The sequence below is a fragment of the Nothoprocta perdicaria genome, unplaced genomic scaffold, assembly GCF_003342845.1.
Source record: "Nothoprocta perdicaria isolate Ctin4 unplaced genomic scaffold, notPer1 scaffold_150, whole genome shotgun sequence".
In the NCBI taxonomy this organism is placed as follows: Eukaryota; Metazoa; Chordata; class Aves; order Tinamiformes; family Tinamidae; genus Nothoprocta; species Nothoprocta perdicaria.
In genome coordinates this window covers 1322161-1349101 of record NW_020454650.1, presented here as the reverse complement: position 1 = coordinate 1349101, position 26941 = coordinate 1322161, and the positions used below count along the sequence as shown (strand labels likewise).

The 26941-nt window shown below is 42.2% G+C and overlaps 2 protein-coding genes across 3 annotated transcripts in view; one reads left to right on the top strand and one right to left on the bottom strand.

The window, feature by feature from the left end:
- FYCO1 (FYVE and coiled-coil domain containing 1) overlaps positions 1-23919 on the top strand; it is a 37981-nt gene extending 14062 nt beyond the window's left edge. For both annotated transcript variants that reach the window (XM_026034818.1, XM_026034817.1), the window contains exons 10-17: positions 251-418; positions 660-809; positions 2185-2390; positions 2783-2927; positions 17995-18090; positions 19908-20118; positions 21491-21600; positions 22030-23919. In XM_026034818.1, the coding sequence (XP_025890603.1) occupies positions 251-418; positions 660-809; positions 2185-2390; positions 2783-2927; positions 17995-18090; positions 19908-20118; positions 21491-21600; positions 22030-22105 (1162 nt within the window). In that variant the 3' untranslated portion in view covers positions 22106-23919. The remainder of the gene's footprint in view (positions 1-250; positions 419-659; positions 810-2184; positions 2391-2782; positions 2928-17994; positions 18091-19907; positions 20119-21490; positions 21601-22029) is intronic.
- On the bottom strand, positions 8077-9128 carry CXCR6 (C-X-C motif chemokine receptor 6). Its single transcript, XM_026034819.1, has one exon. It carries the CDS (start codon positions 9126-9128, stop codon positions 8100-8102), a length of 1029 nt encoding a protein of 342 aa, XP_025890604.1. The 3' UTR covers positions 8077-8099.
- Positions 23920-26941: the final 3022 nt, after the last annotated feature.

Below are 26941 nucleotides of genomic sequence, written 5' to 3'. Positions count from 1 at the left end.
AAACAGATCTTCATGAGGCAGGAGCACGCATGGTTCTGATGAGCCAGCCAAAGCCTATGTCACTTTGACTGGATAACAGATCCACATGCAGTGCTCTGATGCAGAAAGCTGGACAGTTTCTGGTTAGCTATGAAAACATGCACAGTAATTCACTGAACAATTTCACTGAAGCTTCCTGTTTATCTTCCTTAGAGAAGACTTTCACACACGTGAATTAAAAAATAATTTAATTGCATTTGTGTTTGATCAGGACCCAAAAGGAAGCYGACGAAGCAAAAGAGCAAGCCCTTGAATACAGCGACAAGCTCAGCAAGGTGGTAGCAGACAAAGACAGCAGCGACCAGAAGCTGTTGGCCGAGCTGGATGACCTGACAAGAACAAAACAATTCCTTGAAGAACGTTTGATAGAACTTATCAGGTTAGCATCAGTAYGATCAGCAGGCAGAAGTTAAAATCCTAGTTTAGAATTTTAAGGGATATTGCCTTAGTAATTGCCTTAGTAATTTTCCCAACCCATATTTTATTCCTGAAGKCTCCCTGGAAGTTACAGCAATGCAATTTATTGTGAAGCTTTCACTAGTGTTCAGTTTGAGGTTATTTAACAAAGCACCATGGATACTTCTTACGTGTTTTCCCTCTCTTTAACTGTGTCTCTACAGAGATAAGGATGCTCTGTGGCAAAAATCAGATGCTCTTGAGTTTCAGCAGAAGCTTAGTGCAGAGCAGAAATGGCAGGGGGACATGGATGTCAACCACTGCCTGGACTGCCAGAGAGAGTTTTCATGGATGGTGCGCCGACATCACTGCAGGTGAGTTTGGGACTCTTAACATGTTGTTCAAAAAGAAAACCCACTTTGATAGTCTACCTAGAGAAAATACTCCTCAAAGTTCTCAGTTCTGATTTCTGGAAACCAAGAATTTGCATTAGAGAAAGAATTGCTCCCTACACACCTTGTTTCTTGCAGGCTTTTCTCAACCTGACTGCTGACCCCTCTGTATGTGGAAAATAACATTCCCTAAAATGGTTTTGTTACTGTGATTGGAATATTCCAGAATGAACACAGCATGTCATGAAACTATAAATATGCTTATCTGCCTTAGATATGTTGAGATAGTTACCAATTGCACAGTAATGTTTTTAAGAAATAAAAAGTTTGTACTGAGTTGGTGGCTCTAAAGTTAGCCTGATTTAAGTCATTAGTCACCTCGACCAAATATAAGAGATATTTGAAGAATTCTTGGTGAGTTAATTAATGACTGATAGTACATTCAGTACATTTCAGAGTCCTAGTGATATATTTGCTTTGGCTCTTTACTGTCATTTACCCTCATTACCAGATTCATCATGTAAGGCAGGTAGCAGTGGGACTCTTTCAACTTGATAGTAATGAAGAGAATGTTTCTTGGTGGTAAAAGAGTAATGAAGTATTCTCCAGTAGCAACTTTCAAATTACTCATTTCTACTAAAACCTGAAAAACCTGTTGATGTTTCCAGCAATACCTACTAGTGATTCAGATAATTATGAAACCCAAAAATGCTAAGACTTCAAACTTGACAATAATACCTGCTAGGTGCTTTTCTTCATGGAAGTCTTAACCTGTTCATTAAAATGTATTTGATGGATTTAATAATGACAGGCTGTGGAAGTGGGCAGTGCAGAATCAGTGAATGTACATACACATCTCCAGTGTTGACCCTTCCCTTTCTGAAGAGGGTACCAGGGTGATAGAGAATGTAGAGGCCTGYAGACCTGTTCTTACACTCCTTAATATCAATTAGAAATTTGCTCTAACTGAATATGAGATTTGGTCTGTGTAATACTATTTAATATATGTTTTATTTACTTGTATTGCATACTTATGGGTAATTCAATTCTTTCTATGCATTTCTTTGTATCTAAATGCATAATCTTGCTTTCTTTCTTTTTCAATATTTTTATGTTTTTTTTCCATATTCCCCCTTTATTGAGAAAACAAAGATTAAATATGCATTTCTGTTTCCTGTTTGTCAAGAAAGCTTGCTTAATCTCAGAAAGCAGCACGGTGTGTGTTACGAGTTTTGCCGGGGACGTGACTTTTGCAGTGAGCAAGGCTCTTGTGACAAAACCCTGGGTTCTGTCACATACATRATGGCCTCCTATAAGTGGCACTGCTCTCATGCCCCTGTTTTTGAATCATTTCTAGAATGTGCGGTCGCATTTTCTGCTATTACTGCTGCAACAACTACATGGTGACAAAGCATGGTGGGAAGAAGGAGCGTTGCTGCAAGGCTTGCTTTAATAAGCCCCGAGTGTTTGTGGACTATACAGATGACTCTGGGTCCAGTGCAAACCAGGAAGGATCACCAGCTTCGTTGGAATCACCAGTGTCACCTACGGAAGCAGCTTTTGGTTAGTGCACTGTTTCACATGCTGCTATGAAATAAGTGGGATTCTTGGATGTTCTTCAAGAAACCAGGTGGTCACCTTCTGCTTCATGAACTTGCGTACTCACAGAGTTCTGTCAGGATGGAATTGGTCCCATCCCTGGATATTATTAATATTGCCACACATCTGCATGTAGATTAAATGAGGCTTTGCAGGCCTGAGGATTTCAGTTGCTTCTTAGTAGTTGCCTAACRTCTCTGTAAATGTAGAAGGGTAGCCCAGGATTCCTTCTGAAGGGTTTTCTGGTGGTGATGGTTCATTACTTGGTTTTATTTTGTTTTGTTTATTTCTCAAACAGCCCCAGATACTTGTGTTGACATTACTGATGTTTTTCTTGATGTTGTTTTATGGCACAGTCACAAGTGAAGCCTCTCAACCACCAGATGATGCAGCATTTGATATAATCACYGATGAGGAGTTGTGCCAAGTACAGGAATCAGACTTGCTCCACAATGAAARTCAGATGGAAGGAGAGTCTCTGGATCAAAGTGTGACAGATTTGTGAGTAAACAGTGTTTCATGAAATGGAAACTCTTCTAGATTTTATTGAGTATTTTTTTTTGYTGTTTACTTGTTTGTTTTTCCCCATARTGGTTACAGCCAACTTTTGTATGAAGAGAAACCACTTCCATTCCTAACCATATGTTCAGTAGACCAACATAGAATAATTTTGGCCTGTTTCCACAGTCAGCATCAAATCTAGTAAATCCAAACAGGATTTTTGGAAGATATCCCCTCCCTCTGCCTGTGTTTCCCCCAGTACAAAGAATTAGTCACAGTTCTATGCTGAAAGAGTCAGCTCACAAGCCAGACCAGCTCACTGGTTGTTTCTCATTTTTCTGTGGTAGGAGCTAGCAAATACTCTTCATCAGACCAATCATTACTATCAGTGGAAAAAAGAATCAAAAATCTTTTTATCTTATCACAGACTTCATTGAAGTGGGTGTAAAATAACTGGTCTGTGTAGGATTCCTTACTACTTAAAAGAGATTGTTAACAGAAGAAAAAAGAATAGCAATTACATAGCTAAATCTGCCACAGCTTCACTTTCTTTTCATCAGAAAATGTACGCAGAACTGTATATTTCAGTCTTTTTTTTAACATTTGTTTCTGCATAATTTAGCAATTAAATTAATTGCTAAAAGTCTACTGAGTTTGCAACCTATATGTTGTACTATTATAGTTTAATGTTTTACTTTCTTTCAAATATTTATTAAATTCCCTTCTGTAAAATGTTTCAAAACATGTCTCGTTTCAAAAATGAATAATTTCTGCTAATATTCTTATTTGACAAAGTTGCAGCTTTTATATATTTGAAAAGAAGATGAAGAGCAATTTCACCTAAACTCTCTACTTGTTTTGCTTCTCAGAAGAAAAATCAGGGTGATAGATCTAAGTGCTGAACTGAAAATAGCCGCAGAGTAACCAGTCTGTGCTACTGAAAAGGCTTAGCTAGATTCTTTTGCCCTCAGCACAACCACTTCCTGCATAAACCACCGTGGCTGCTACTTAAATAGAAGGCAGACTGTACAGACTTGTTTACTTGAAGGAGGAGAAAAAAAAAAAAGAAAGAAAACTTCTCAAACCTCTATGTTTTGTTTCTTGGCATAAAAAGTTCTGGGAATTCTGCCTGTTTTGCCATGCACACTGACAATGTATTTGTGCTTATCACACACGGAGCAGACATGATTGTGTTAAGCCTCACAGTGCTTTTGTCAAGTTAGTTATATCTTGGTTTTACAAAGTGACAGCCTAAAGTCAGGGATTTTTTGTTTTAGCTCTTATGTAATGTACTACTGCTCTGAGTAATGACTTAGAAGATTTCATGCTGTCTGCAGAGGGAACATTAGAGGAGAATTGGCTCTGGAACCTACAACCAGGAGAAAAGCAGGTTTGTCTATGGCTGATATTTTTGAGGAGTTTTTTAGCACTGGGATGTATTTATCTTGCCCCACAGTGTATTTAGGCTGGAAGGAAGAATTGCCACTAAAACTGGAAGACTGCCTTTGAAAGGCTCCCTCCAGCATCTTACTTGCACTGTGCACTTTTAGAAGTTATCTACCTCCTATAGTTCACAATCTGTAAGCAGGAAGGCCAGAAAACAAGTGTTGTATTGCTTGTTTTACCCGTTGTTGTTCTTGTTTCTTTATTATTACAAGCACGCCTTGATGTGGGGTCTTAGAGCCATCCTTTGAGCTTGGGACATGCTTTGTAGAGAATGCAAGGCTCACCTGCCCTCAAACAGCAGCTGTGCAGTTTGCAAGGTCTCCTTAGCTCGGACACGAACTTGCCACGAGAGTGGCCTCCTTGCTGTGCCCATGGCCGGAGTGTCCTGCGATGACCGCGTGGTTTTGTCACAGGAGAGGCGCTGGAATTGATACCCGAGTCAGCTGATGGTGTGACACCCGTGGCATGAAGTGCTGAAGAGAAAGCCGCAAGCAGCACTGCCTGTCACAGCACCAGTGTTTTCACACGTTGTTTGTGTGAAACACTTTGTCTGTAGTGAGGAGTGTGTGGGCACCTGAGGCCTGAGAGTGGCTTGGGACGAGAGCAGGTACCAGCGTGTGGTAGGTACCATGGGTAGGTRCCTCAGGGTGCACAGCCAGAGCCACTATCCTGGCTCTGAGCAGATACTCACCTCGCCCCTCGGCCTATCCTGGACATGCAGCACGTAACTAGTGTGTAACTAGCACATAACTAGCAAGTTACGTGCTGATCACTTGCTGGTGTGTTCTCCCACCTGCCAAGGAGCTGCTGTTCAGGGACTCTCTGAGCTGATTGTGGTTCTGCAGATTTCTTGACTGTGCAAGCCTGGCCACCTTGACTTCACATGGACTTCACATGGATCTAATTTGTTATGTATTTATTTATTGAGGGGTGAGGGTCTAGCTACCTGTGGCCTAATGCTGGTTTGGAGACTTCAGGTAGCCTTGAAGTACAAATAACAAACTGCTGTCATTCCAATAATGTTCTCTTTGCAAGAAATTCAGTGCATGGGGTGGCATTTGSTCTGGGATTGTGTCAGGGAAAGACCAAAAGGATCCAAGGTTGTGCTTGCTGGATGCATGTTTGAGGATTGCATACAAACAAATGAGTTATTTCTTAATTGGGATTCTGCCCAAAACAATCCAAGCAGCCTTTCCTTTGGCAGCGATTGGAACTGGCTGCTGCAGCCCTGGAGGGCAGGGAGCAGCCAGGAGAGGACAGAGAAGGCAGGTTGGCTGCTCCAGGTGGCCAGGGCAGCCCCTGCTGCCAGAGTCTCTGTCTGGGGGCCTGGGGTTGCTCGTGGCCCTGGCCTTTCCTTGAGGAAAGGCTGTGAGTCCTAGCAGGGCTGGAAATGGGAGCTGCTACCTTAAGTGGTGAAAATCTTCCACAACATTCGGTTTTCTGTCTGTCTCTCTTTGCTGCTTTCTGTACTCATCTATTTTTTTGCTGTTTTGTTTTGTTTTTTTTCACGTAACTGAGTTGCTGTCATTTGTTCCTTGAGATAATGTGAAACGATCACTGTAGTGAGAGCAACTGAGCAACTGCCTGTATTGGTAGCAGTCAGTTCAGAACGCCTTTATCAGAGGTAAAACCCATCTTGGYCACACACAATCTGCCTGGGTGTGGGGCAGGTAGAGTGCACGGGTGCCCACATAACCCCACGAATGGGGGGCACTGAAGTGGCTCTTCCCTCAGGATGGGAGGGAGCAACTCGATGTCCCTCTGTGCTTCCAGTTATGTGATGTGGCTTTGGAGCGACCTGATTGAAATCCTAATGTGAGAAGATGTAATGATCTTTTCCTACTTCAGCTGTATCACACTGCTTCAAGACAGGTGGATTCTCCTGTCAGGTGTTAGGTTTTTAAACCACTTCTGTTTCTAATGTGTTCCCACTGGAAGACTGTCTGAAAGCAAAAGCCAGGATACTGTGTCAGAGACCCCAGAGGAAACCAGTGCACTGAGCTTCCATTTCAGCAGACTGCAGAAGAAGTGTGCCTGGAATRAGTGCTGCAGCGCCAGAATCAAGATCATAGCAGAGGTGTTAAAAAAAATCGTAGCCACAACTGCAGTGTGGGGCGCACGGCGCCTCTCGGCAGCCTGGCACCGCAGCCGGCGCAGCCTGCGGCTGCTTTGCCRGGGCTGCTTCTTTCTCCCGTGACTCACCACGTCCTGCCCTGACCTAATTACAACTTGCATTCGTCAGCACAGCCCGGAGGGCAAACTCATGGGCAGCACCATGGAGGCGTTTGCTGCCCCGGGCTGGGGAGGGCAGCGCCTCTCGGCAGCCTCCTGGCTGCCGGGGTCGTGGTTTTGCTCGTCACACAGGCTCCAAGGTAAAGCACATCCCTCCCTAGCTTTGTTTTTAGGGCTGCAGCAGCATTTCATCATGGGAAGGACAAGAGCCCTTGCCTAGTAAAGGGAGGATTGCCTAAGCAGTTGTTTTCTGAGGGAAAAAAAGTGACATTGGTTGTCACTGGTGGCAATAGGCTCAGGGGAGATGTGGCAGAAAGGCCTGGGTGTTAGTAGGAACAAAAGGAACATGCAGAGGAACAACAGTTATTGCTAAGTTGATTTGAACAGCTCAAAATCAGTATTTCAAAGCTGCAATCCAAGGGACCTTTAAAGCCCTCCTGCTCCTCTCCAGCCTCCCTCTCCTTTCCTTTCCCCATTCCAGCCTCTGCCTGTGCTCTGTTCTCTGCAATGCCTAATGCTGTCGGCCTCGCTCCGCGCGGCTCCCTGCCCACCTTTCTGCCTCCTGCCTGCAAAGTGGGAAGGCCCAGGGTGGGAAGCTGTGGGGGACACAGGGGAGGAAAAGGGCATAAGGAGCCACAACTCTGCGGTATTGGGAAGTGAGTTCTGGGAAGGAAGGCTGCCGTACTTTTATTCTTCAACTGTACTGCGAAGACTGTGTGGGAGGCAGAGTGAGCGAGTTCGAGTTTCAGGAAATACTGCTGAGTGTGGAGAGGCCAGGTGTGACATAGCTCTTGTGCTGAAATAAAGTCTAGGCATCTGGCAACGTGGGCTCCATTTTCCGAGGTGTGATAGACAGCTCGGTATGGGAGACTGAGACCTCATGTTTGATGGGGAAGCAGATGAATATGCTGTTTTATCACAGAAATTTTACAGCAATGCTGAAGAAGTAAAAGGAATGTGGAGGCCTTTTCCAGCATGGAAAAAATACAAAAAAGGGGCAATAAAGAAAAAAACTCACAAAGATCAGATTGAAATCTGTACATTTTTAATCCAAGAATTCTCATCAGATAAATGAGCTGAACTAAAATCTGTGATGTCTTTCAAACGAAACTCATAAAAACTTTGGTTAACAAATGCCTCTCATGGAAAACCATCAGACCAGAGGTTTGAGTAAGTGTTTCCAGCCTCCGTGGGGTCATGAGATCCAAGTCAGCTTTATGTCATGAGGAAAGGTGATTTACAGCCTTACCGCTACCTACTGAAGATCTTCTGCACAGGTAATTGAGTTACCTGCTTTGCCTTAGGATCAGCTCTGATTCCTAGGAAAAGTAGGAAACACTAAAATGTTATGATTAAGATACATTGCCCTGAAGCAGATCATGTGCCTTTACTAATGGGGCTCTGTGTCCCCCTTTCATGAGCACTAGTTTCTCTGTATTAAAAGGAAAAAAAAATAAAGAAGCTGCAAAGAGTTGCCAGATTCTCTAGGTGGTTTTATAGCGGATACATGGTTGTTGCTTCTGCATTATTTGTAAAAGTTTTAGAGCCTTCATCTTCAGTGGTTTGCCCCTGTCTAACACTAACTTGCCCTCTGATGCATCTTGACTTTTTAATAATTTTCTGGAAATTCTTCCTGAACTTCACCCCAATGAAGAAATACAGAACAGGGTTGAGGCAGCCATGGAAATAAGCCAAAGCTTCTGTTATGACTATTGCATACTCAAAGCTGCGGTTCAAGTTAAAGCTCCAGTCTGCAATCTTTATCAGTCTCAAGAAAGTATAGGGTGTCTGAGTAAGAATAAATGTGGCAACTACAGAAAATATTTTTTTCAGAGATTTGTGCTTCTGAAAACTCCTGGCGTGCAGTAACGTTTTGATGATTAGTGAGTAGCAGATGGTCATGGTTAGCATGGGGATAAAGTAGCCAAGAGCCACTTGGATTGCTTCAAGAASCACTTCTGTGCGATGGTTTGGGTATTTTTCCTGACATATTGCCTTATCGATCTGAAATGCCTCACTAAAAATGAACTGTGGTGTGGCAAAAGCTAGCGAAATCACCCAGATCAAGATGCAGATGATTTTGCCCCACGTCTTTCGTTTGCTTTGACGCTGACGTGCTTTGGTGGCAAAAGTAATAGCAACGAGCCGATCAAAWGTTATGCAGGTTAGGGTTAACATTGATGTGTACAAATTCAGATTATACAAGCCCCGTATAATACGACATGCCACRGTGCCAAAAGCCCACTCCTGAGCAGCAGAGTATGCCCAGAATGGCAGGGTCCAAAGAAAGACCAAGTCAGCTGTAGCCAAGTTCAGCAGATATATGTCTGTCAGCGTCTTCAGTTTCTCGTAGAAAACTAGTATGATAAAGACCAAAGTATTTCCTGCCAGCCCCAAGATAAAAACGCATGAATACATACAGGGCAGAAAGATTCTTGTAAATGTGTAAAAATTGTCATTTCCAGTTTCATTGAGATCAAAGGCTGAGAAGTTATAAAAGTCATCAGCATCTGTAGTTGTCATGTTGCCTTCCTTTTAAAGGCAGCAGTCTGTAAAGAGACATGTTTATGATTTATTTATTTATTACTTGGCAGGTGATTAAAACCTAGTGCACCCCAGAAATAGACAGCAAGTGACAGCAAATGAGAGATGCAGTAAAACAGCCACAACAGATAAACAAAAGCAAACATATATCTACTGGAACAAGCATCTTGACAATGAAGACCCAAACACAACAGCTGTTGCATTTAAGCACATCGTTTCTTAACAAACACACACTAATGGGGACTCAGAAGTATAAACAAAAAAATGACAGAGACTTCTGAGAACAAGAATTATGGGTTAAGCTTTCAACTACAGCACTCTTCTAGAGTGTTTGGACCAAGGGATTTGGGATAAAGCCATAAAAATAAGTTTCATTTTGCAAAATTTAGTCTAGTGGCTCAAATTTCAGACACCCTAAGCCTCTGATGTTGTTTGTTGTTGAGCTTGGGTAAGACCTGTCTCCAGAAGTGGTGCTTGAATTGTAGTATGGGTTCTTTTGGGGGCTTGTGTTTCACCCCAAGCTGGTTACAYAGATGATAGTTGCATCATCAGTTGGTGACACTTCCTCCTGGCCCCTTCTCAAGGGACTTACTGGAAACCTGGAGGATCCTCATGAATGACTCTTCCCTATTTGATCTGAAATAGGTACCTCAGATGTTTGCGCTATTGTCATGGAAGCAGCCCCTTCTGCCTCAAATCCTCTCTATCAGTCACACCATTTCTCTTGTGTTGATACAGCAAAACCATGAAGGCTCCAAGGCAAAGAGCCTGTTCACTGCTGCTGTTGCTAACAGACAGAGCAATAACAATCAGTTTTGCAAATAAAGGGTCTGACTAAGTGTCAGTGTTGTTATTCGTAGGATTAGAGTGCCTTTTTTTTGGCAATTTTGCATTAGCTGGAAGCTTGGCAAAATTTTATCATAAATTATTTTTGTAGCAGAAGTTCATTATTCATTATTTGYTTTTTCCAAAATCAGTTTAGTCATATGCTTGCAAGGCAGCAACTATGAAAACCAGAATGCCAGGCCACAGTGAAACACCACAAAAGGGGATGGTGCCAGCATGGGTACGTGCAGAATTGTCAGGCTCTCGCCAAGTTAAATCCTCTTCTTCTCTTTRCTTCTGGGACTGCCTATGAAAGTGCATTTTGCAGTATAGCTTTGCAGTATGGCTGCGCTAGCTGAATCATTTGTAGTCCCTGATGTTAGCAACCTTACAAATGGAATCTTTCGCACGACAGTTTCTTGAAGTTTTAAAATATTTAGCCTAATGTCAGATGCCTTCTCTCTCGAACCACATATTTCCGTGAGACTAACCCAGCTGCAAGATATTACTCAGCATAAGATTAGCAGAATTCAGCCCCRAATCATTTGCTCTCTTGGATGGGCTGAAAGGCCTCTCCTGTATGAGTTGTGATGCACAGCAGAATGTTACCAGAAGCAGTAGTTTAAGCTGTGGGGCCAAGAAACAGAGTGAARCCTATTAGTCACCGGAGGAGTGCCATAAAGCTGTGTGCCCTTTTGAAAAGTTGCTGTCCTTTTATAAAAACTTCTAGTTTTCAGTTCAAATGACAGCCAACCACAGGATTGAGCCAACCAGCAGAAGAAAGTTAGGCTTAACAAGGTGAAGGTAACATATACTGAAACAGAGAAGAGCTTTAYTCAGTTTATGTACTATGTGCAACAGTAGTCAGCTGGTACTTACCTCTTTTGGGGGAAGAAAGATGCTTTCCTCTGAGCTGAAACAAAGTAATTCAYCATGTACTCAGTTAAGTAGTTTAGCACCCTAACACTGCCTAGTAACCTTGCCAAAATAATACAGTTATTTCTTGTATCTAAGCTTCCTGAAAATTAGGAGAATCTTCTTGACTCATTTAAAAGAAGTATTTTAATATCTGCTTTCAGTTTGCAATAGTTTGTTGTTGCTGGTTTTTGACTGGTTGTTTTTGCTGTAATAAGATGCAGCATTCAGCATGTGGACAGTTGAAGATATGTAAAACCTAATGAACTTAATTTCGTGCTGCATTAATGGTCTTTGTAGGATTTTTCACATTCAGGCAGTAATATCCTAATAAGGGTTTGGTAAAAGCCAGTGGGAGTTTTAGTACTGATGTAATGTGGAGGCCAGGCTAGGATAGCTGTGATGTGAAAGATGCAAATTTGAAAGATTTTTGCTTATATACAAATGATGGGCAATGGCTTTTGATATTCTGGTTTCCCGCACACACTCCCTTTGTAGTGATATGAGCAGATCTATATATAGATGGAGAACAGATACTGTGGAAAAGATCTTTTACTGCTAATATATATATATATATATATATATATTTTAAATGCCACGCTCTTTACATTTTTCAGTTGGACTCTAAAACTCAGGATGTATGAATCATGTTCTGCCAGGGAGGCTAGATGACTGACACCACTGAACAGATAGCAAAGGATTAAAGGGAATCCCTGCATGGGAAGGTTTACCTGAAAATTTAAAAAAAACATTGCTGTCATTTTCTGAATAGGCTCTAAGGGCCTTGGTGTTCTTTCTTTTCCATGTTATTCCTGTCTGGATGTAAGCATTTAAGTTCCTTCTCCTTCAGGAAAAATGTGTCTGGAATGCCTGGCAGATTATGATACCCTCCACTAAAACCAAACCAAACCAAAGAACAAAAGYCCTGAGTGCATTTAGAGTCCTTCAGTAAGGCTTCCCTATAGGCTAATTCTTTGTTACAAGGCTGAGCTGTTTCTAGACCAGTTCAGCACCGCTGCCAAGTATTTTCAAGCTTTGCTCTTGAAAATGTGCTGCGAGGATGTATAAGCTGGTATTGAAATGAAAAATGACAGAGCAGATCCTTACCTTGCGTAGACCAGCCTATCCAGTCCAGTAAGCTTCTTTTTTCCTTTTTTTTTTTTCAGTAGATGGTAACTTGTAAGAGAAAGAAAGACTAATTATTTATGGGCGGAAAAAAAAAGAGAAAATAAAAAGCTTTGATTTATTCAGGATGCTTTGTTATTATCATGGCTGATATTTTTTGTAGGCAGAAATGCTTAAGTAGTAGTACCTGTTACTTACACTTAAGTTTGAATCCACATTATATGTTGTCTCAAACTTCAGAATTGCTATGTCTTGTTAATGGTGATGTTCCAGTTTTCCCCTGAAAACAGTAGCAATATTTCTTTCTGAAATGAAATAGTGCATAAAAGCCTCATATTAGATAGATAGGGAGAGAGGGGTAAAATTCCCTGGTCCTGAGGGCAGTGAGCAGGATGAGTTTATTTGCAGGGAAATATTGTTGCAATCCRTTTGGACAGTAAAGTAAGTGCAAGCATAGTAAACGGAGGAAGTGAATGAAGGAAGCTCTGAAATTGTAATTTGTCRTGGAGAGTCAGAACATGATTGTCCCTGGCATAGGTAGCTCTAGTGCTGTCAGCAGATGAAGGCTAATGAGCATTTCCACCACTCCCGGCATTTGAAGTACCTGGCTCCTGAGTGAGCCAGGAGCATATAGCTCATGTAGGTTCACTGTWAATGGAGCTTTTTGCCTTTTGGTTGCCGTGATCTGATTTTTCTTATGCTGGTTGGCTATCCTGTGTTAGTAGYCATGTCTGAAAAGCAGGGTGTAAAAAACAATAATGATCCTGCCGGTTTATTCTTTGTTGATTGTTTTTTTGTTGTTTGTTTTCCAAGGAATTCCAAACAGAATAGCCAATATAGACCACTCTTTTTATATATATAAATCAAAATAAAATATTACTTTATATAATTATTATTCATATAATAATGTATTATTTATATAATTTATTTATAATATTTTATTATTTATATAATAAAATAGCTATAATTTTATATTTATAAAATGCTATAAATAATAATATTGATATATTAATATATAAATATGTATAATGCATATACTATAATATATGACATAAAATAATTATTATATGTAGTTATTTATATGATGATGTAATTATACTATTTATRTAACAATAATAAGCAACAGAATGATTTGCTATGACTATAAACATAGGCTATAAAGAGAGAAATGGTTAAATAGTGCTTGTCAGCATTGTGTGATATTCCTTGCCTAGAAATCATCCATTTTCAYGGGAATGGGTTTTGAAGAATTTAATCAGAGAAGGAGAAATTGTCTCAGATATATAATTGTTGGAAGAGAGAAGATATTTTCAAGTAAATACCAGATGGAAAAACAGATTATTGAGCATAAAGAGAAAAGAGGAGATAATTAACTTCTAAGTTCCAGATATTCCCAAAATTCCTCTAAAGRACTAACAAGTGTAAATCAAAGAACTCCTGTAGTACCAGGACATCTAGAAGGACCTAATAACAAAGTTAATGGCAAACACAGCATCTTCACTAGTTTGAACAAAAAAGGTGCTCTCTATTAATTTTTTCACCTCAATGCTAGCAAAATCTTTAAAGTTTGAGTGTTTTTAAATTTAAAATCWTTTTTGTTACCCTCTACCTTTTCTCTTAAAGTTAAGAAAACCGACACTTACTAGCTGATGTCTCACCTTTGGGGAATGCAGCATCTGTGCTTCAGAGGAAACCTGAAAGCAGCAGTTTGATTTGTTTATCTGTGCTGTTTCATCACAGCTCTTGCACTTCTTGAGCAAAACAGCTTGAAATAGAATTACTCATGTTTTGGTACATGCTCTTGAGTGATACTGCTGCAAAAAYGATAGTACAAATAAGTCGTGCCCCCCTGATACGGTGGAAAATATCTGTTTCGCTTGCACGTTTCCATCTTATTGAAATTACCTGAGTCAGATAGATTTTTTTGAGAAATTATTTGCAGAATTAAGAAATAATCTATATCTACTACTTTTTTTCAAACCACTCATACATGTTTTGTGACAGCTATTGCAGACTACTACTTTTTTTCTATTTTTTCCCCACCTCTTCTGTTTGTTTTGATATTTAAAAATATTTTACTAGCATTTTTTTCTCTCATGTTTATTTTTCTCATGCTTTATTGAAAGATTTCCTAGGTTTCTTAATAAGCGGTGCTTGCCCCAAGTGAGCCTCACTGCTCATGATACGTGTGGGAGAACCTTCTTCAGGAGCAGGGCAGGGGAAATAAATAGGAGCCTTTTCAATGTACAGATTAGCTGAGGAAATAAATAGGAGCCTTTTTAATGTACAGATTGGCAAAGGAGGCTGGCAGTGCTCAGCGCAACTAGCCCTTGCATCTTTGCAGAGGCCGATGACAGTCGTTCAAGCGGGGCTTGATCCCGCAGAGCCATATGCTTGCAGACGAACCTCCAAGGGCTTGATGCCAGCAAACGTGCATAAAAAGCAAGCGACAAAGCGGTTGTAGTCTCCCAGGAGTTGTTTTCACACGCAGGACAGGGCTAAGCGACGTGGTGGCAGCTGTGCCCTGTGGYGGTGTCACCATCGCGGGCTGCTACGGGGAAGCGGGAGGGTCGGCCATGTTGCGCAGGGGCGGCCATAGGTCCTTCCTGCCACCCAGGCCCACTGACACACCTTCAAAACAGAAAGTGTGTGGGGTCCCTTTGGAAATGCCTTAATCGGGCACTCAGGGAGACAGGATGTGAGCTGATCCGGCAACCCAGCCCACAGTAAGCACGCTGAGGYGCCGCTCTCCAGGTAAAATGCGTGGGAGAGGTGAGGGCTGCAGCCCTGCATGGCCGCCCACTTGCTGCTCTGGGAGACCCTCGCGGGACACCCCAGCGCGAGTGACACAGCAGTGACCCGCAGGCCGCTCAGCAGGCCTGGAGCYGAGGGAGCCTCTCAGGGAGGAGAGCAGAAGCGGCTGCTGCAGGGGGCCCTTTGCCGTGATCAGCCTTGAGCCGGGGGGTCGCGGAGCCCCCTCGCAGCAGCCGCCCCGGGACAGGGCAGCCCCCGGCAGAGGTCCCGGCTGGACAGGGAGACGGGCAAGGGGGGAATTCAGAGGGATTGCGGATAGAGATGCACCCGGGGCTGCCCTTCACCTGCAGCAGCACCATGTCTAAGCTCTGGGGCAGCCGCTTAATCCCGTTCCCAGAGCTGATTCTGGTGTTTTTTGTCTATTTGCTGCCTCCTGCTGGGGAAGGGAATCGGAGGCACCCTGGTAGAACCACCCCAGTTCCTTGTTCTGAAACCTCTTCCACCTCTGGWGGCTGCTGCATCCGGCACCTCAAAGCTGCCTTCATCTCGGTGCCTTCCTAAACCTCTTCCATAATCACACTGCCTGCTAAAAAAATCTCGAAGAATTTTGCAGGTTGGCRTTTGGTGCATAGAGATCCTCTCTGGTGACTGCTTTTTTCCTGAGCTTTCTCCATACAAACCAGCTGCCAATGGCCTTACAGATAAATTGCAGGCAATTTTAAGGACAGGGATAGCCTTTTGGTTTGTCTGCACATAATGTAGTACAATGTGATATAGTATACAGGGGTGAGGAGGAGGAGGGTAACTAATTTCAGGTATCTGGGCTGGTAACAGGAGGATCCAAGGTAACATTAATCCATTCCAGCATAACTCCTTTGCCCCCTCCTTGTCATTAGACACACAGCAGCCTCTCATGCTGCTCATCGTGCTCCCCAGGCTGCCAGCTATTGTGAACAGCTTGTACAGGCATAAATCTGCCTCTCAGCTGGACTCAGGAGCTCCAGTTAAATCATCAGGCTCCTCCTTGTGTTTCTGGTTTCTGGTTTATACCAGAACACTGGTTTATACCATCTGAATGGAATATTACAGAGAGCAGGAGGATTTGCCCTATGATTGTAATGCTCTTGGATTTAAGAGACTAAGTAGGGACTTTGTATTCCCTTAGCCTAGAATGAGGAGGTGCATTGAATTAGCTGGTTAGGGCAGCAAGTGGCAAACTGAGGGGGAASTTAGGCATAGGAATGTGTTTGTTGGGCTGCAGCAGCAGGAATAAAAAAAATCCTTGTGTTAGAGCAGAGTATGGACCCAGTTGGTCCTGCGATTTAATTTACATTTCAAGGTCCCAAAAGAAAGGTGAGATTGATAGAGTAATTATAGAACTAATAGAATTGTGTAATCAATCATGGAGTTTGTCTCTTCGCTACAGTTTTGTAGTTCTCTTGGTCTGTATGAATTCAAGGCTGTGAAATTAACGCTGTATAGCAAACATGACAGAAGAGTTTTGTGATCACAGCATGAAGTCTCTGTCACAGTTCACACTGAGTATGCAAACAAAACATGCAGTTTTACAGGCCATATTTTATGAGTCTTTTTTATGTAGTTCTGTAAGGGTAAATAGGTAATTAAATTATTTGTATCGCTTCCTAAATATTTGCATAAATGTTCTGTTAATCACCAGTTATGTACAAACAGGCCTTATGGCTGTACACAATCTTAAAGGTCTTTTCCAATCGTAATAATTCTATGATTCTATACACTGTCTCATCCCAGCATTTCACTGGACAGGGAATGTTTGATTGTGGGCTCTCAGTCACAGATTTGTGCCTGCCTTGTGGCTCACAGAGCTTAGGGCATTAACAACAGTGGTAAGACTTTGCAGAAGTCAAAAGTTGTCCAAGAAGCTGCAGGAGTAAGAGAACATGAAATCCGCAGATATTAATGCTTCTGTGTTCAGGAAGCATGCACAGACAGTGGGTGTTCATGGTTTTTGTGTGGTCAGAGCAGTAAATCCTGGTTGAAACCAGGAAGGTTTCAACCAAAACTGTTACCCTACGAAACCTGCCCATGTCTATGTGTACTGACACAGCGTGTTCAGGCTCTATTAATGTCCAGCAGAACATTTACATGGCTCTTTACATGGATGTGGTTTCTCACACTCTTCTATTCAGCAGTGCTGTTTGTAAAGCAAGGACCTTTAGAATTTTAAAGAAATGATGAACTTTGCATTGGTTTTGAGAGTCCATCTACAGAATGCTTAAGAGTTATTCCTTTGCTATATGAGGGTTGCTGCTCGGTGGGTCAAAAGCACGTATWAGTGATAATCAGTTTTTTTTAGATCCCACTGGCTTTTGGAAGTAACTAACTGGTTTGTTCCCTGTATGTTTGTTTCCCAAGAATCCTTGTTTTTTTTCCTTTTTCCTTATTGTCTCAGTTATCAATGTGCTGAGAAGAAGAGCTATCAAGTGAATGTGAGAGAAGCACAAGCTTGCTTGGAAACTCTCAGCATTTGTTCCCTAACTTTCAGACTCATCTCCCCTCTCTGCAGCCTACCTCTGTGTACCAGTGCTGTAATTCATAGTTGGGGCCACTCCACTGCGCCCCAGAGCTTTCTCTGGGTCAGGGAGGGGATGGGAGGCTCTTCCATTTCTTCTTTCGGGAGGAGGTGCGTGACTTTCTCATCCTGCAACAGTTTCTGCAATGGACTCCTATTTGAATCATCCAGTATTTATTGTGTGAATGGAAGATACATGGAGAGGTTCTACTGCCATAATATCTGTTTTGAGTACCACTGTCAAAATAAGGAACTGGGCAGTATATTTGTAAAACACCTCATAAATCAAACCCAGCAGTAGTGTCACATCCCTGTGTGGATTTTTTGTTAGAGAAGAGTCCAAGCTGTTTTTCTTGTGTCTGCCTTCAATCAAGATTTCTGCCTGTCAGGGAAGCTTTTAAGATCTGGCAGCATCACAATAGGAAATTAATAGCAAGACTATTGACGAGATGCCCTTGTTGTAGGTATTCTCTGCTCATGAAACCAGGATAGTTAGCAGAACAGAACTGCAGTTTTGTTGGGGGCAATTTTGTCACTAGAATACACAAAATAAAAATTCTAGCACATGAAATTGTAGCTACCAAAACTTTTCTATCTTGGATAGAAATCAGCAAGCAGACAATATTTGATTCTGTGCTACTCAGAGAATAACAGCTTTCATTTTCTCTCTCCTAGAAACARCACAGGTAATTCTTCAACCTATGATGAATCAGAAGAGTGGCCAGTAGCTCAAGATGCTGAGATCTGCTTGTTGAAGTCAGGAGAAATCATGTAAGCAGAACAGTTTCATCACTATAAGGCTGAAAGAATGAAGGCTGAAGGCAGATATCAGCTGTGTGAGCACAAGTCTTGCAGACTCCCACGAGAGCTGATTGCTTGTGTCTGAAGGTAGAATTTGGTCTGAGACGCAGCAGACAGCCCAGCTCAGCTAAGCTGAGCAGCAGCAGTTAGCCAAGTCCTCGCTCTTCACTTCAGTAAAACTGTTGTGCAAGTGGGGAAAAGAAATAAAAAAATAAAAAAGAGAAAGATTAGTATCCTCAATCAAAAAAAAAAAAAAAAAAAAAAGAAAAAAGAAAATGGAGAGATTTTGAATCAGAAGAACTTCCTTCCTGTGGTTATTGCAGGAGGTGCCATGAACGGGAAGAAACTTGGGAAGAGATCTCTGGACTTCTGGTGATCTCTGCAAGCATCTGCAAGGGGAAGTTAGATATTGTAGTGCTAGTTGACCCTCTGTGCTGGGGAGGGAGTTCAAGGCCTGTTATTTATTGGTGGCCCTCACAGAAACTSCCTGCATCAAATGTTCAGCTGAGCCTCAGCACAGTGTCTGTGASCTGTGTGTGACCAATTCTCTGCATGTGAAAACTGCTCCAAAATTAGTAGTTGTGTGCAGCACATCACTTGCACAGCCACGAGGAGAACCTAATGCACCCAAATCCCCATAGCTCAGAGAAATTCACCTTTATCCCTCAGACTCAAATTTGAATATTTGGCTTATTGTGGGAAGATGTTAAGCTTTTGCCTGCAAAAAGTAGGCAAAATGCAATAGGGCAAAAACAGGAGTGATCATTAGTTTACTAAAGCCAAAGGCCACCTGAGACATGATAATAGTCATTTCACTTAAGAAGGAAAACTAATGAGATAGTAAAACTTCATATAAAGCTTCCTCTATGGACAGACTACAGTAATTACCATAGTAGCTCAACTTTATTCCCTAGGAACTGTGTAGTAACAGCTGGAAATGGAATTCTTTGTTCTAGAACAGAAAATCATCACACTAGCTGTGCATTAGCTTCTGGCAAATATGTTGATTTTTGATAGCTGCTGACAGGCATAGCACAGGACTGTGATTTACAGTGAGCTCATTGGGAAACAACTTATCTGCTCCACAGAGTGACATGATCTATCACTTTTAGTTTAGTGGGTAAGATCCTCCACTGTTAGCAATTGCAGGTCTCCCCTGGGGGAGATGATTCTCCCTCCTGTTTAAGCAGCTCATTGCAGTCTGAAATACATCATCCAAATGTGGTAGGCTAATAAAATGCTGTGGCACCCGAGAGTGCACTGAGATCTTCCTTTCTGCCTGGAGGTTATTTGAGTCAGCTTTTGTGCAGTCTGAGCTGCAGCATTCAGTGCTCCCCCAAATCTAGAGAGCTGTTCACATTCAGCCCATCTATCCCCTTTTCCCTCTGCTCCCTATTTTTGCAGGAAGGTAGCTGAAAGGCAAGTAAATTAGGTGACAGCAGTTTGTTTTTAAAAAGAACAACAGAGGGCAGCACTTCCTTTGTTATCCTGGTAACTCATGATTTAAAAAGCTTAGTTCAAGAACCAGTTTTTTTTTTCTGGTCAAAATGGAATAAATGAGTGACTAAAGTCCACATTTGCCAGAGTAGAGAAGTGCTTAATATGTTATCTTCTCTGTGGTTCCTGCTTTCATCAGAAGGCTCAGTTTTGCTGCATCTTGTGGCCTTGCCACAAAGTCATCATGGAATCTGCTTGACAGAGACAGAAAACAAAAGGCAGTGTTTATTGTGTCTGTCTGAATAATTAGGTTGGATCTCTTAAATTAATTGCATTTTTCTCCCTYACAGGATAAAGCTGCCCCTTACAGTGGAAGACATCCTGAATTTCGGGGAAGGCAACAGAGAGCTGTTCATTAAATCCAGCACGTACAGTATCATTCCCATCACCGTGACGGAGACAGGCCTGACTATAAGCTGGATATTTTCATCAGACCCGAAAAGCGTCTCCTTCAGTGTGGTTTACCAGGAATCGGAAGAAGTGCCTCTGGATCAGTGCAAAGTAAGGCCTTTATTTCCCATTTTTTTTTCTTTCTTTCCTTACAACTCAGGTAACTGTAACATAGTGGAGTCGGCTGCCTTATGGAGTCAGTCAGCACAGCCTGCAGGTAGCCACAGGAGKTCCAGGTGCTCTTGCTTTTTAGGAGGTTGTTTTGCCAGATATTCTACAATTCTCCTGAATGCAGAGGTACATTTAATTATTTAATGTCATCTGCGAAAGTTGAGTTGAAAAGCATTGCAGCTTCAGTTGTTCACAACTGAAATTCCCTAACCATTACTAAAATAAACGTCCAAGCCTGCAAAAATCTTCCCCCCACACCAATATTACCTATTTTGCAAGTTCCTTAAGGCTGATCTCATTAGGCTCTTCACCAGAGGCCACAAGGAAAGAGATGAATTGATTAAGTTATATATGGGGGGGGGGTGCATATATATATATATATATATATGCTTACCTTTTTCACAGATAAACACATACTTAAGTGCTTTGATGGTGGCCTACACGTTGCAAAATCACCCTGCCAGTTCCCAGGGCACCTTTTTTTATCATTTATTTTCATTACCTGTATTTCATGAGGCTTGTGCCTTACATGAGTTTGCACTATTCAGCTCACTGTGAAGTTTTAGTGAAAACAGGGCAGCTGTTGGTTCAATCTACCATGTTAGGGAGTGCTCTAATGCTGTGATTTCACTTAGGGAAGAAGGTCACGGATACAGCGTGAGTTCATTCACTGCAATCACCTGCAATTTTGTGYAAAATCTCTTTTCTGTTCCTGTGAAGGCCTAATGCAGGCTGATTAGACTGGTTTGATACATTTATTTGACAGTTTGGCTTGTACAGAATTGACCTTGATCCATGTCAGCTGTTGTGCTGAGGTGAAAATCACCAATAGACTTTTGCAAGTTAACCACCTTGTTGTGCTATAAATTTAGATAAACAGCCAAGATTTGCTGAGCAAGCTTGTTTTTATACTACTAGGGGTATAAAAGGATGTTGTAAATGACATACTTAGCTAGATTCTGTTCTTGGGTATACTTACATAGAGATAATGTAGCACTGCTGATGTTAGTAAATTCGCATTGATAAATGGTATTAAAAAAGGTCAGGGTTGTTTTCTTTCTCAAAAGATGAGATTTATAGCCAGAGCTTAATGTCAGAAAAAGGTAGTCGAAGGAAAATGGATGTCATGCTTTGAGATMTTAGTTTAGGTGGATTTTTAAAGCTAATCAGTAAAAATAAATACAATTTTGAAGGCCTTTATACACTTTGGGATTTTCAAGATGTCTCAGATTTAAATATTTTTTYCCCCAAACGTAAATGTCAACTTCTAGAGCAAGCACTGACTTTCATTTTGATTTGTATTTAATTCCAGGTTCTTATTCCTATGACACGCTGCAACTCACATAAGGAAACTATAAGAGGCCAGGTGAAAGTGAGAAATTCTGGCATCTACATGCTCATCTTTGACAATACATTTTCTAGGTAGGTCCTAACTGAGTCTGACAGTTGAAATAGATTTTGTTTTACGGATTGTGGCATTAATGGGATATACTGTTACTTTTACTGATATGAAATGTGATAATTGGTTCCAGCTTGCCTAAAGAACTGCTGCCTGGCTTTGTACTTTTGTCATTCCCGCCACATAGCAGAATTCCACTTTTCAGTCTTGACCTCTGAGAAAGTGAACAGCATAAGCAAATAATTTACAACTSTTTTGAAGTCAGATTAGTCAGGATTGTCATTTTATAAACAGCAGGCCTGACAGCTGTCCTGCAGACAAAACATTTTTTTCAGCTACAAGTGGGGGTTTTGCCTGAATGTAAATTGAAAATTGGAGGCACTGTTAAGGCTTTCTGACCAGCTGACATSATCTAACATGTTCATCTCATCCTCTTTTTTCTTTCTCTACAGATTTATCTCAAAAAGAGTATTTTATCACTTGACTGTCGAGCGACCTGTCATCTATGATGGAAGTGATTTTCCATAGCCTTGAAAATACTGTGTTATTTTTAACTATATTTTTAAGAAATGCTATTATTTATGTATATGCAAGCAATATGACTACCACTGTGTTTGAACACTTTGAAACTATGCAATAGTTATAACATACTTAGAGATCATGTACACACTAGGAGAAAGAAGCTGTTTTAGGAACACTAATGTTCTGTACTGTGTACAGATTGCTCAGAAGCCATGTTGCTTGGTTTAATAGGTCAGGTAATGTTTCAATTTGATTTTTCTTCAGGGGGGAGAAAAATAAAAGAGGCAACTCTAAATGGCAACTCAAATTCTGTATTCAAAACTGAACAACCTTTCTTCTCCCCCCAAAAAATTCAAAAGCAGACTTAAAGAAAAGTGCTTATTTTTATTGACCTCTAGTGGAGAATAAACACACCTATTTCTGTTCTGCTCATAGTGTCAGAACAGCTATGCAATGCATCAATCTTTGTAGGCATGTATTCTAATCCATCTAGAATTTTATATCTTTTTCAGGTTTTATAAACAGCAAATGTAGAGAGTTTTTTCACATTTTGGGCTAAGATTCCATAAGTCTTAACTGGCTTTTAGCAATGCTCTGGTACTGCATCCCAATTACAAAGCTCTCAAACACAAAGCACCGACTCCTTCCACTTCTGCTCACCGTTCTCTGTAAGCTGATGCACTGAAGTCAGCGCTTAAGGTGAGCACCGGTGGCAGAATCCGGAGTATAATCTGCGGAATAAAGTACCGCTCACTGTGTGATTTTTGGGAAGAGGAGCATCTCTTTTTCCTGCTTTAGCACCTTAGTCATCAGCATTCACAGGGGAAGCACAGTCCATAAGCAGGGCTTCCTCTACACCAAGTGGAAAGTAGCAATAATATTTGGAATGGTCTCGAAAAGTCCATCCAAAACCAAATTCACATCCAGCCCCTCAGCAACTCACTATCCTGTGTCAGTGTATTTTGCCCATTTCCTTATCCTTGTTTTCATCTCAGCTTCTCAGTGTTTGCTGGGCCATAGCAAACTGCTAACTTTTCATCTTAAATCTGGGACAGAGCTGTCTGTAAACATACTGCCTGTTCGGGGAAGGAAGACTAGATTTTCATTTACATAAAACTTCCATGCAAATGGTCGGCTTTCTATAAAGAATTTCAACTTGTTGTCACAATATCTGAAAGCAGAAAACAGGGAGCTTCTGCAGCTGGGTTGTCCTGCCCATTGGTAACATTTTCTTCCCTTCAGATGCCTCTATATTTGCTCTATTTAAGTGTAAGCACTATATTTAGACTGTGCAGCCCCTGCCAAGCAGAGGAGTGYTCCCGAGGGGAGAGGGGCAGGACGCAACACACTTAAACCTCACCTGGCTGCCTGAGATGCACAAGAGACCGAGGTGGGCACCAAGCAACGCACTGATCACTTCATGAATTAAGGCATATTTCAATGTTGAAGCTATATTTTGTATTTAATTAATCAAGAAGAGGTTATTTATTGCTTAAAAATGGAATACTGTGTACCGTACGCTAAGCAATTTCACAGACTGTAACTGAAGTCTGCTGCAGTTTTCCTTAAGCTTTTAGGTGTGTTTTTTTTGAAAGCATTTTGCTGTTGTTTTAAATAGAATACTAATCTCACTAGGATATCTCTCTTAAAATGCCAAATGTAAGTTAAAGGGACACTGCCAAATGTATCAGGTCATAGTGTTACCCATCTGCTCAGATATGTTTCAATTATGTCTAATAATGTGTTTGGCAGAGTTGTCTCTGGGTTTCCTCTTTGCATCCTACTCTGAACATTTTTTGTTTCTTTTTTCTTTGCATCCTGTAGCAGATATTTTTAAGCTATTATTTATGTAATTCTTAAAGTAATTGGCTCTGACCTGTTCAGTAAGGGAGAGGGGACTAAAAACACCAAGTTCATTTTATTTAATCTTTGAGTCTTCAGAGTTTCTTCGTATTTTCTTCCTGTTTTCCTGCCCTCTGAGAAGAGTTCTATGGTTTCTTTGCTTTCTGAGAGAGGAAGAAGAGTGGAAGCGAACACTTGTAATTTAAAAATATATTGCTGTGTTATAAGTATTTGCTTCTAACCAAGGAGGAGAGTATATAAGAAGTTTCAAAAGAGGAAATATTTAACCTGGTAAAGCACAACAAGTGGACAAGAGTGCACGTGTTCACAGGAACTGTTCAAGGAGAACGGGAATCCCACTGTGTTGCCGGGAAGAGGGGCACTTTTCCACCTCAGAGACTGTGCCAAGAAGACAGTGAAGAACATGTTGTCATTTAACCTTCTCTTTGATCGTCCCAGACCTTTCATTAACAGTCATGGGAGCCTGACTTACTATGAGGACGGGTTCCTACAAGACCTGATCTCATTCAAGCACCTTATAGCCCGTTTGGAGGGAACTTGTGCACGTGAGATGTGCCAGTGACACTAACACAGTCGTTTGCCTGTAGATGTTCAGGGCCCTGCTGAGCCAGGCCCATTGTGAACGGAGCATCCCCAGCAGTGCAAGTGAGAGAAGAAATACTGGAAAGTGATCTTGAAATTAACTTAAGGGAGCAAAGAGTYGCTGTTGTGGATAGACAAGAAAACAGGTGTTTTTCCTGGGAGCTGGAAGAGTGGAGGGCAGTAATTTTTGTTAGATACAGGTTTCTGCAAAGGAAAGGGCATCATTGCTTTAGGAAAATGGCAGTGTTCCTTTAAATTCCTATGAACATGACTCCACATTGCTTTAGGAAAAATCACTGACATCTATTGCACAAGAGTTTACTGCATTACAGAGTAGCAAAGCTGCAAAAGGCTGATTTTCCTCCTTTTTAAATAAAAATTCAAATTGCACTATAGTTTTAATAAAGCTCACTCATTTATATACTGTAAGTTGTTCAGAAACATCTCTTGCTCTTACTTGCCAAAGGATTGCACAGCTTGTTCACATCAAACTTCACCTTCCAGAAGGGGGAGAAAAAGATTTACGTATGCCAGTGTTTGTACAGTTACAGGGACGGAGGCGCTTGTGTATGGGGATGTTTCTTGATGTTTTCTTTCCTTTTTTAACCTCAGGAATTAAATAAATAATAATCTATATCGTTAAGAGCATATGTCACTTTTTAACTTGTGGAGATATCTTTGCCTTGAAAGTAAAGCAGACGATKGTGTGACCTGCTTCTGAGCAGAAAGAAAATCCTAGAAAATGGATTATTCCTGCAGTCTGTCTCGGAGATCCTTAAATCGGGGTAAGCGAGCTGGTCCTGGGTCCCGTCTTTGTGGGCTGGGGAGGGAAACATCTGTATTTCCACATATAGTCACAGCCCCGTGGCACATGGCAAACGTGTAGGCTCCTGTGAGGTGCTGGAGTCGCACCTGGATGGCGGGTGCTCTGTCAGGAGGACAGAAGGCTCTGCCAGGAGCAGTCGTCACTGTGGTTTTTACCTTGTTTCTGCTTCCTTGGAGGCCCTTGGCCGCTAGGTGCAGGCTGAGCTGCTTCCCTGCCCCTGCTAAGAGGCAGCTGTTCAAAATTGATTCTTCTCTGAAGCCCAGCCTGGAGTTCAAGGGACAGCAAAGGTTAAGTTTTATGTTACTAAATATAATATACCCACATGAGAAGTCTGTACCTGCTCCCCCAGGAATGGACATGGAGCCGTGCTCACCAAGGCCTCCCGTGCTCCCTGGGGTTGTGGGTGAGGCGCTCTCAGCTCCCGGTCTGTCTTTGGACCCCATTCTGGGATTTTAACCCTCCTGTTTCACAGCATTTACCCCAATCCCAGCTTTGGCACACTTCAAGGCACTCTGCGGTGTGTGCTGCGTGCTTCTGAGGTGAGTGGTGCTTTTCCCCAGCTTTCCTAAGCCCTTTATTCTTGTGGAGAGTAGCAAGCTACGAGACTGCATAGGTGCCATGGGACAGCGCTGCCCTCTCCATTAGTCTCTGAAATAGCACAGRGAATTTTCCTAGTCCAAATCTAAAGTTTCAGAATTGATATGGCGCAGGAGGCTTTGAAGAGACAAGGCACTTGCACTAAAGTTTCTGATCAGTTAAATCACGTGCAAATCACGTGCAACCCAGGTCCGTTTAGGAAAGGATGGGTTGATGCACACCAAGCTCAGCCGGGCAGATCTGGGTTCGGGCCCGACACGCATGGGCTGCCAAATTAACCCTGACTTTCCCTGACACAGGAATCCCACGTCCCTGCGGGGCTCTCTGCACTGGGAAGCCTGTCCACGCTCCCAGGTTACTGCTGAGAGGTTGGGGATAGTGGTCACAGGCCCTAGTTCTGTGAGCTGTGCGGAGAGATTCGGCATTGCTCTGTTAAACCCCAAGCTTGTTTGCCCATGGATCCAGGGATCCCACCAGGTTTCTGGTTAGAGGGAGCACTAAGTAGCCAAGAGGCATCAAGAGAAACCAACACATAGAGAGTTTGCTGGGGCTCAGCAAACTGCACCCATGATGGGAAATACAGCACCCGTTCGTGACCCGACAGATCTGAGGCCGCAGCGGTGAGGGCAGGGTCTGTGTTTTACACGTCTCTCCTCCCGCAGCAGTGCTGGGTCGTGCTGGGCCCCACAGGAGCTTCACACGCTGCTGCTTGCACCAAAGGAGGCGTTTGTCTCGTGCTGTTGTCCTGGCCTTGGCCTGGATGAGAGGCCGCTGCTCTTGCCCCACTGTGCAGAGAGGATGAGATACCCCCAGCCTGTGGCCATTGCCTGCTGCCCAGGGAGAGGTGAAGTGGCAACCTCAACAACAGCAGGAGGAATCCAGGGATTCATCCAGACCCAACTCGCACAGGAAACTGCTCACGTAGGGTGAAATAACCCCCACACCTCTCAGCTGGCACTGAGGTAAAACAGTGA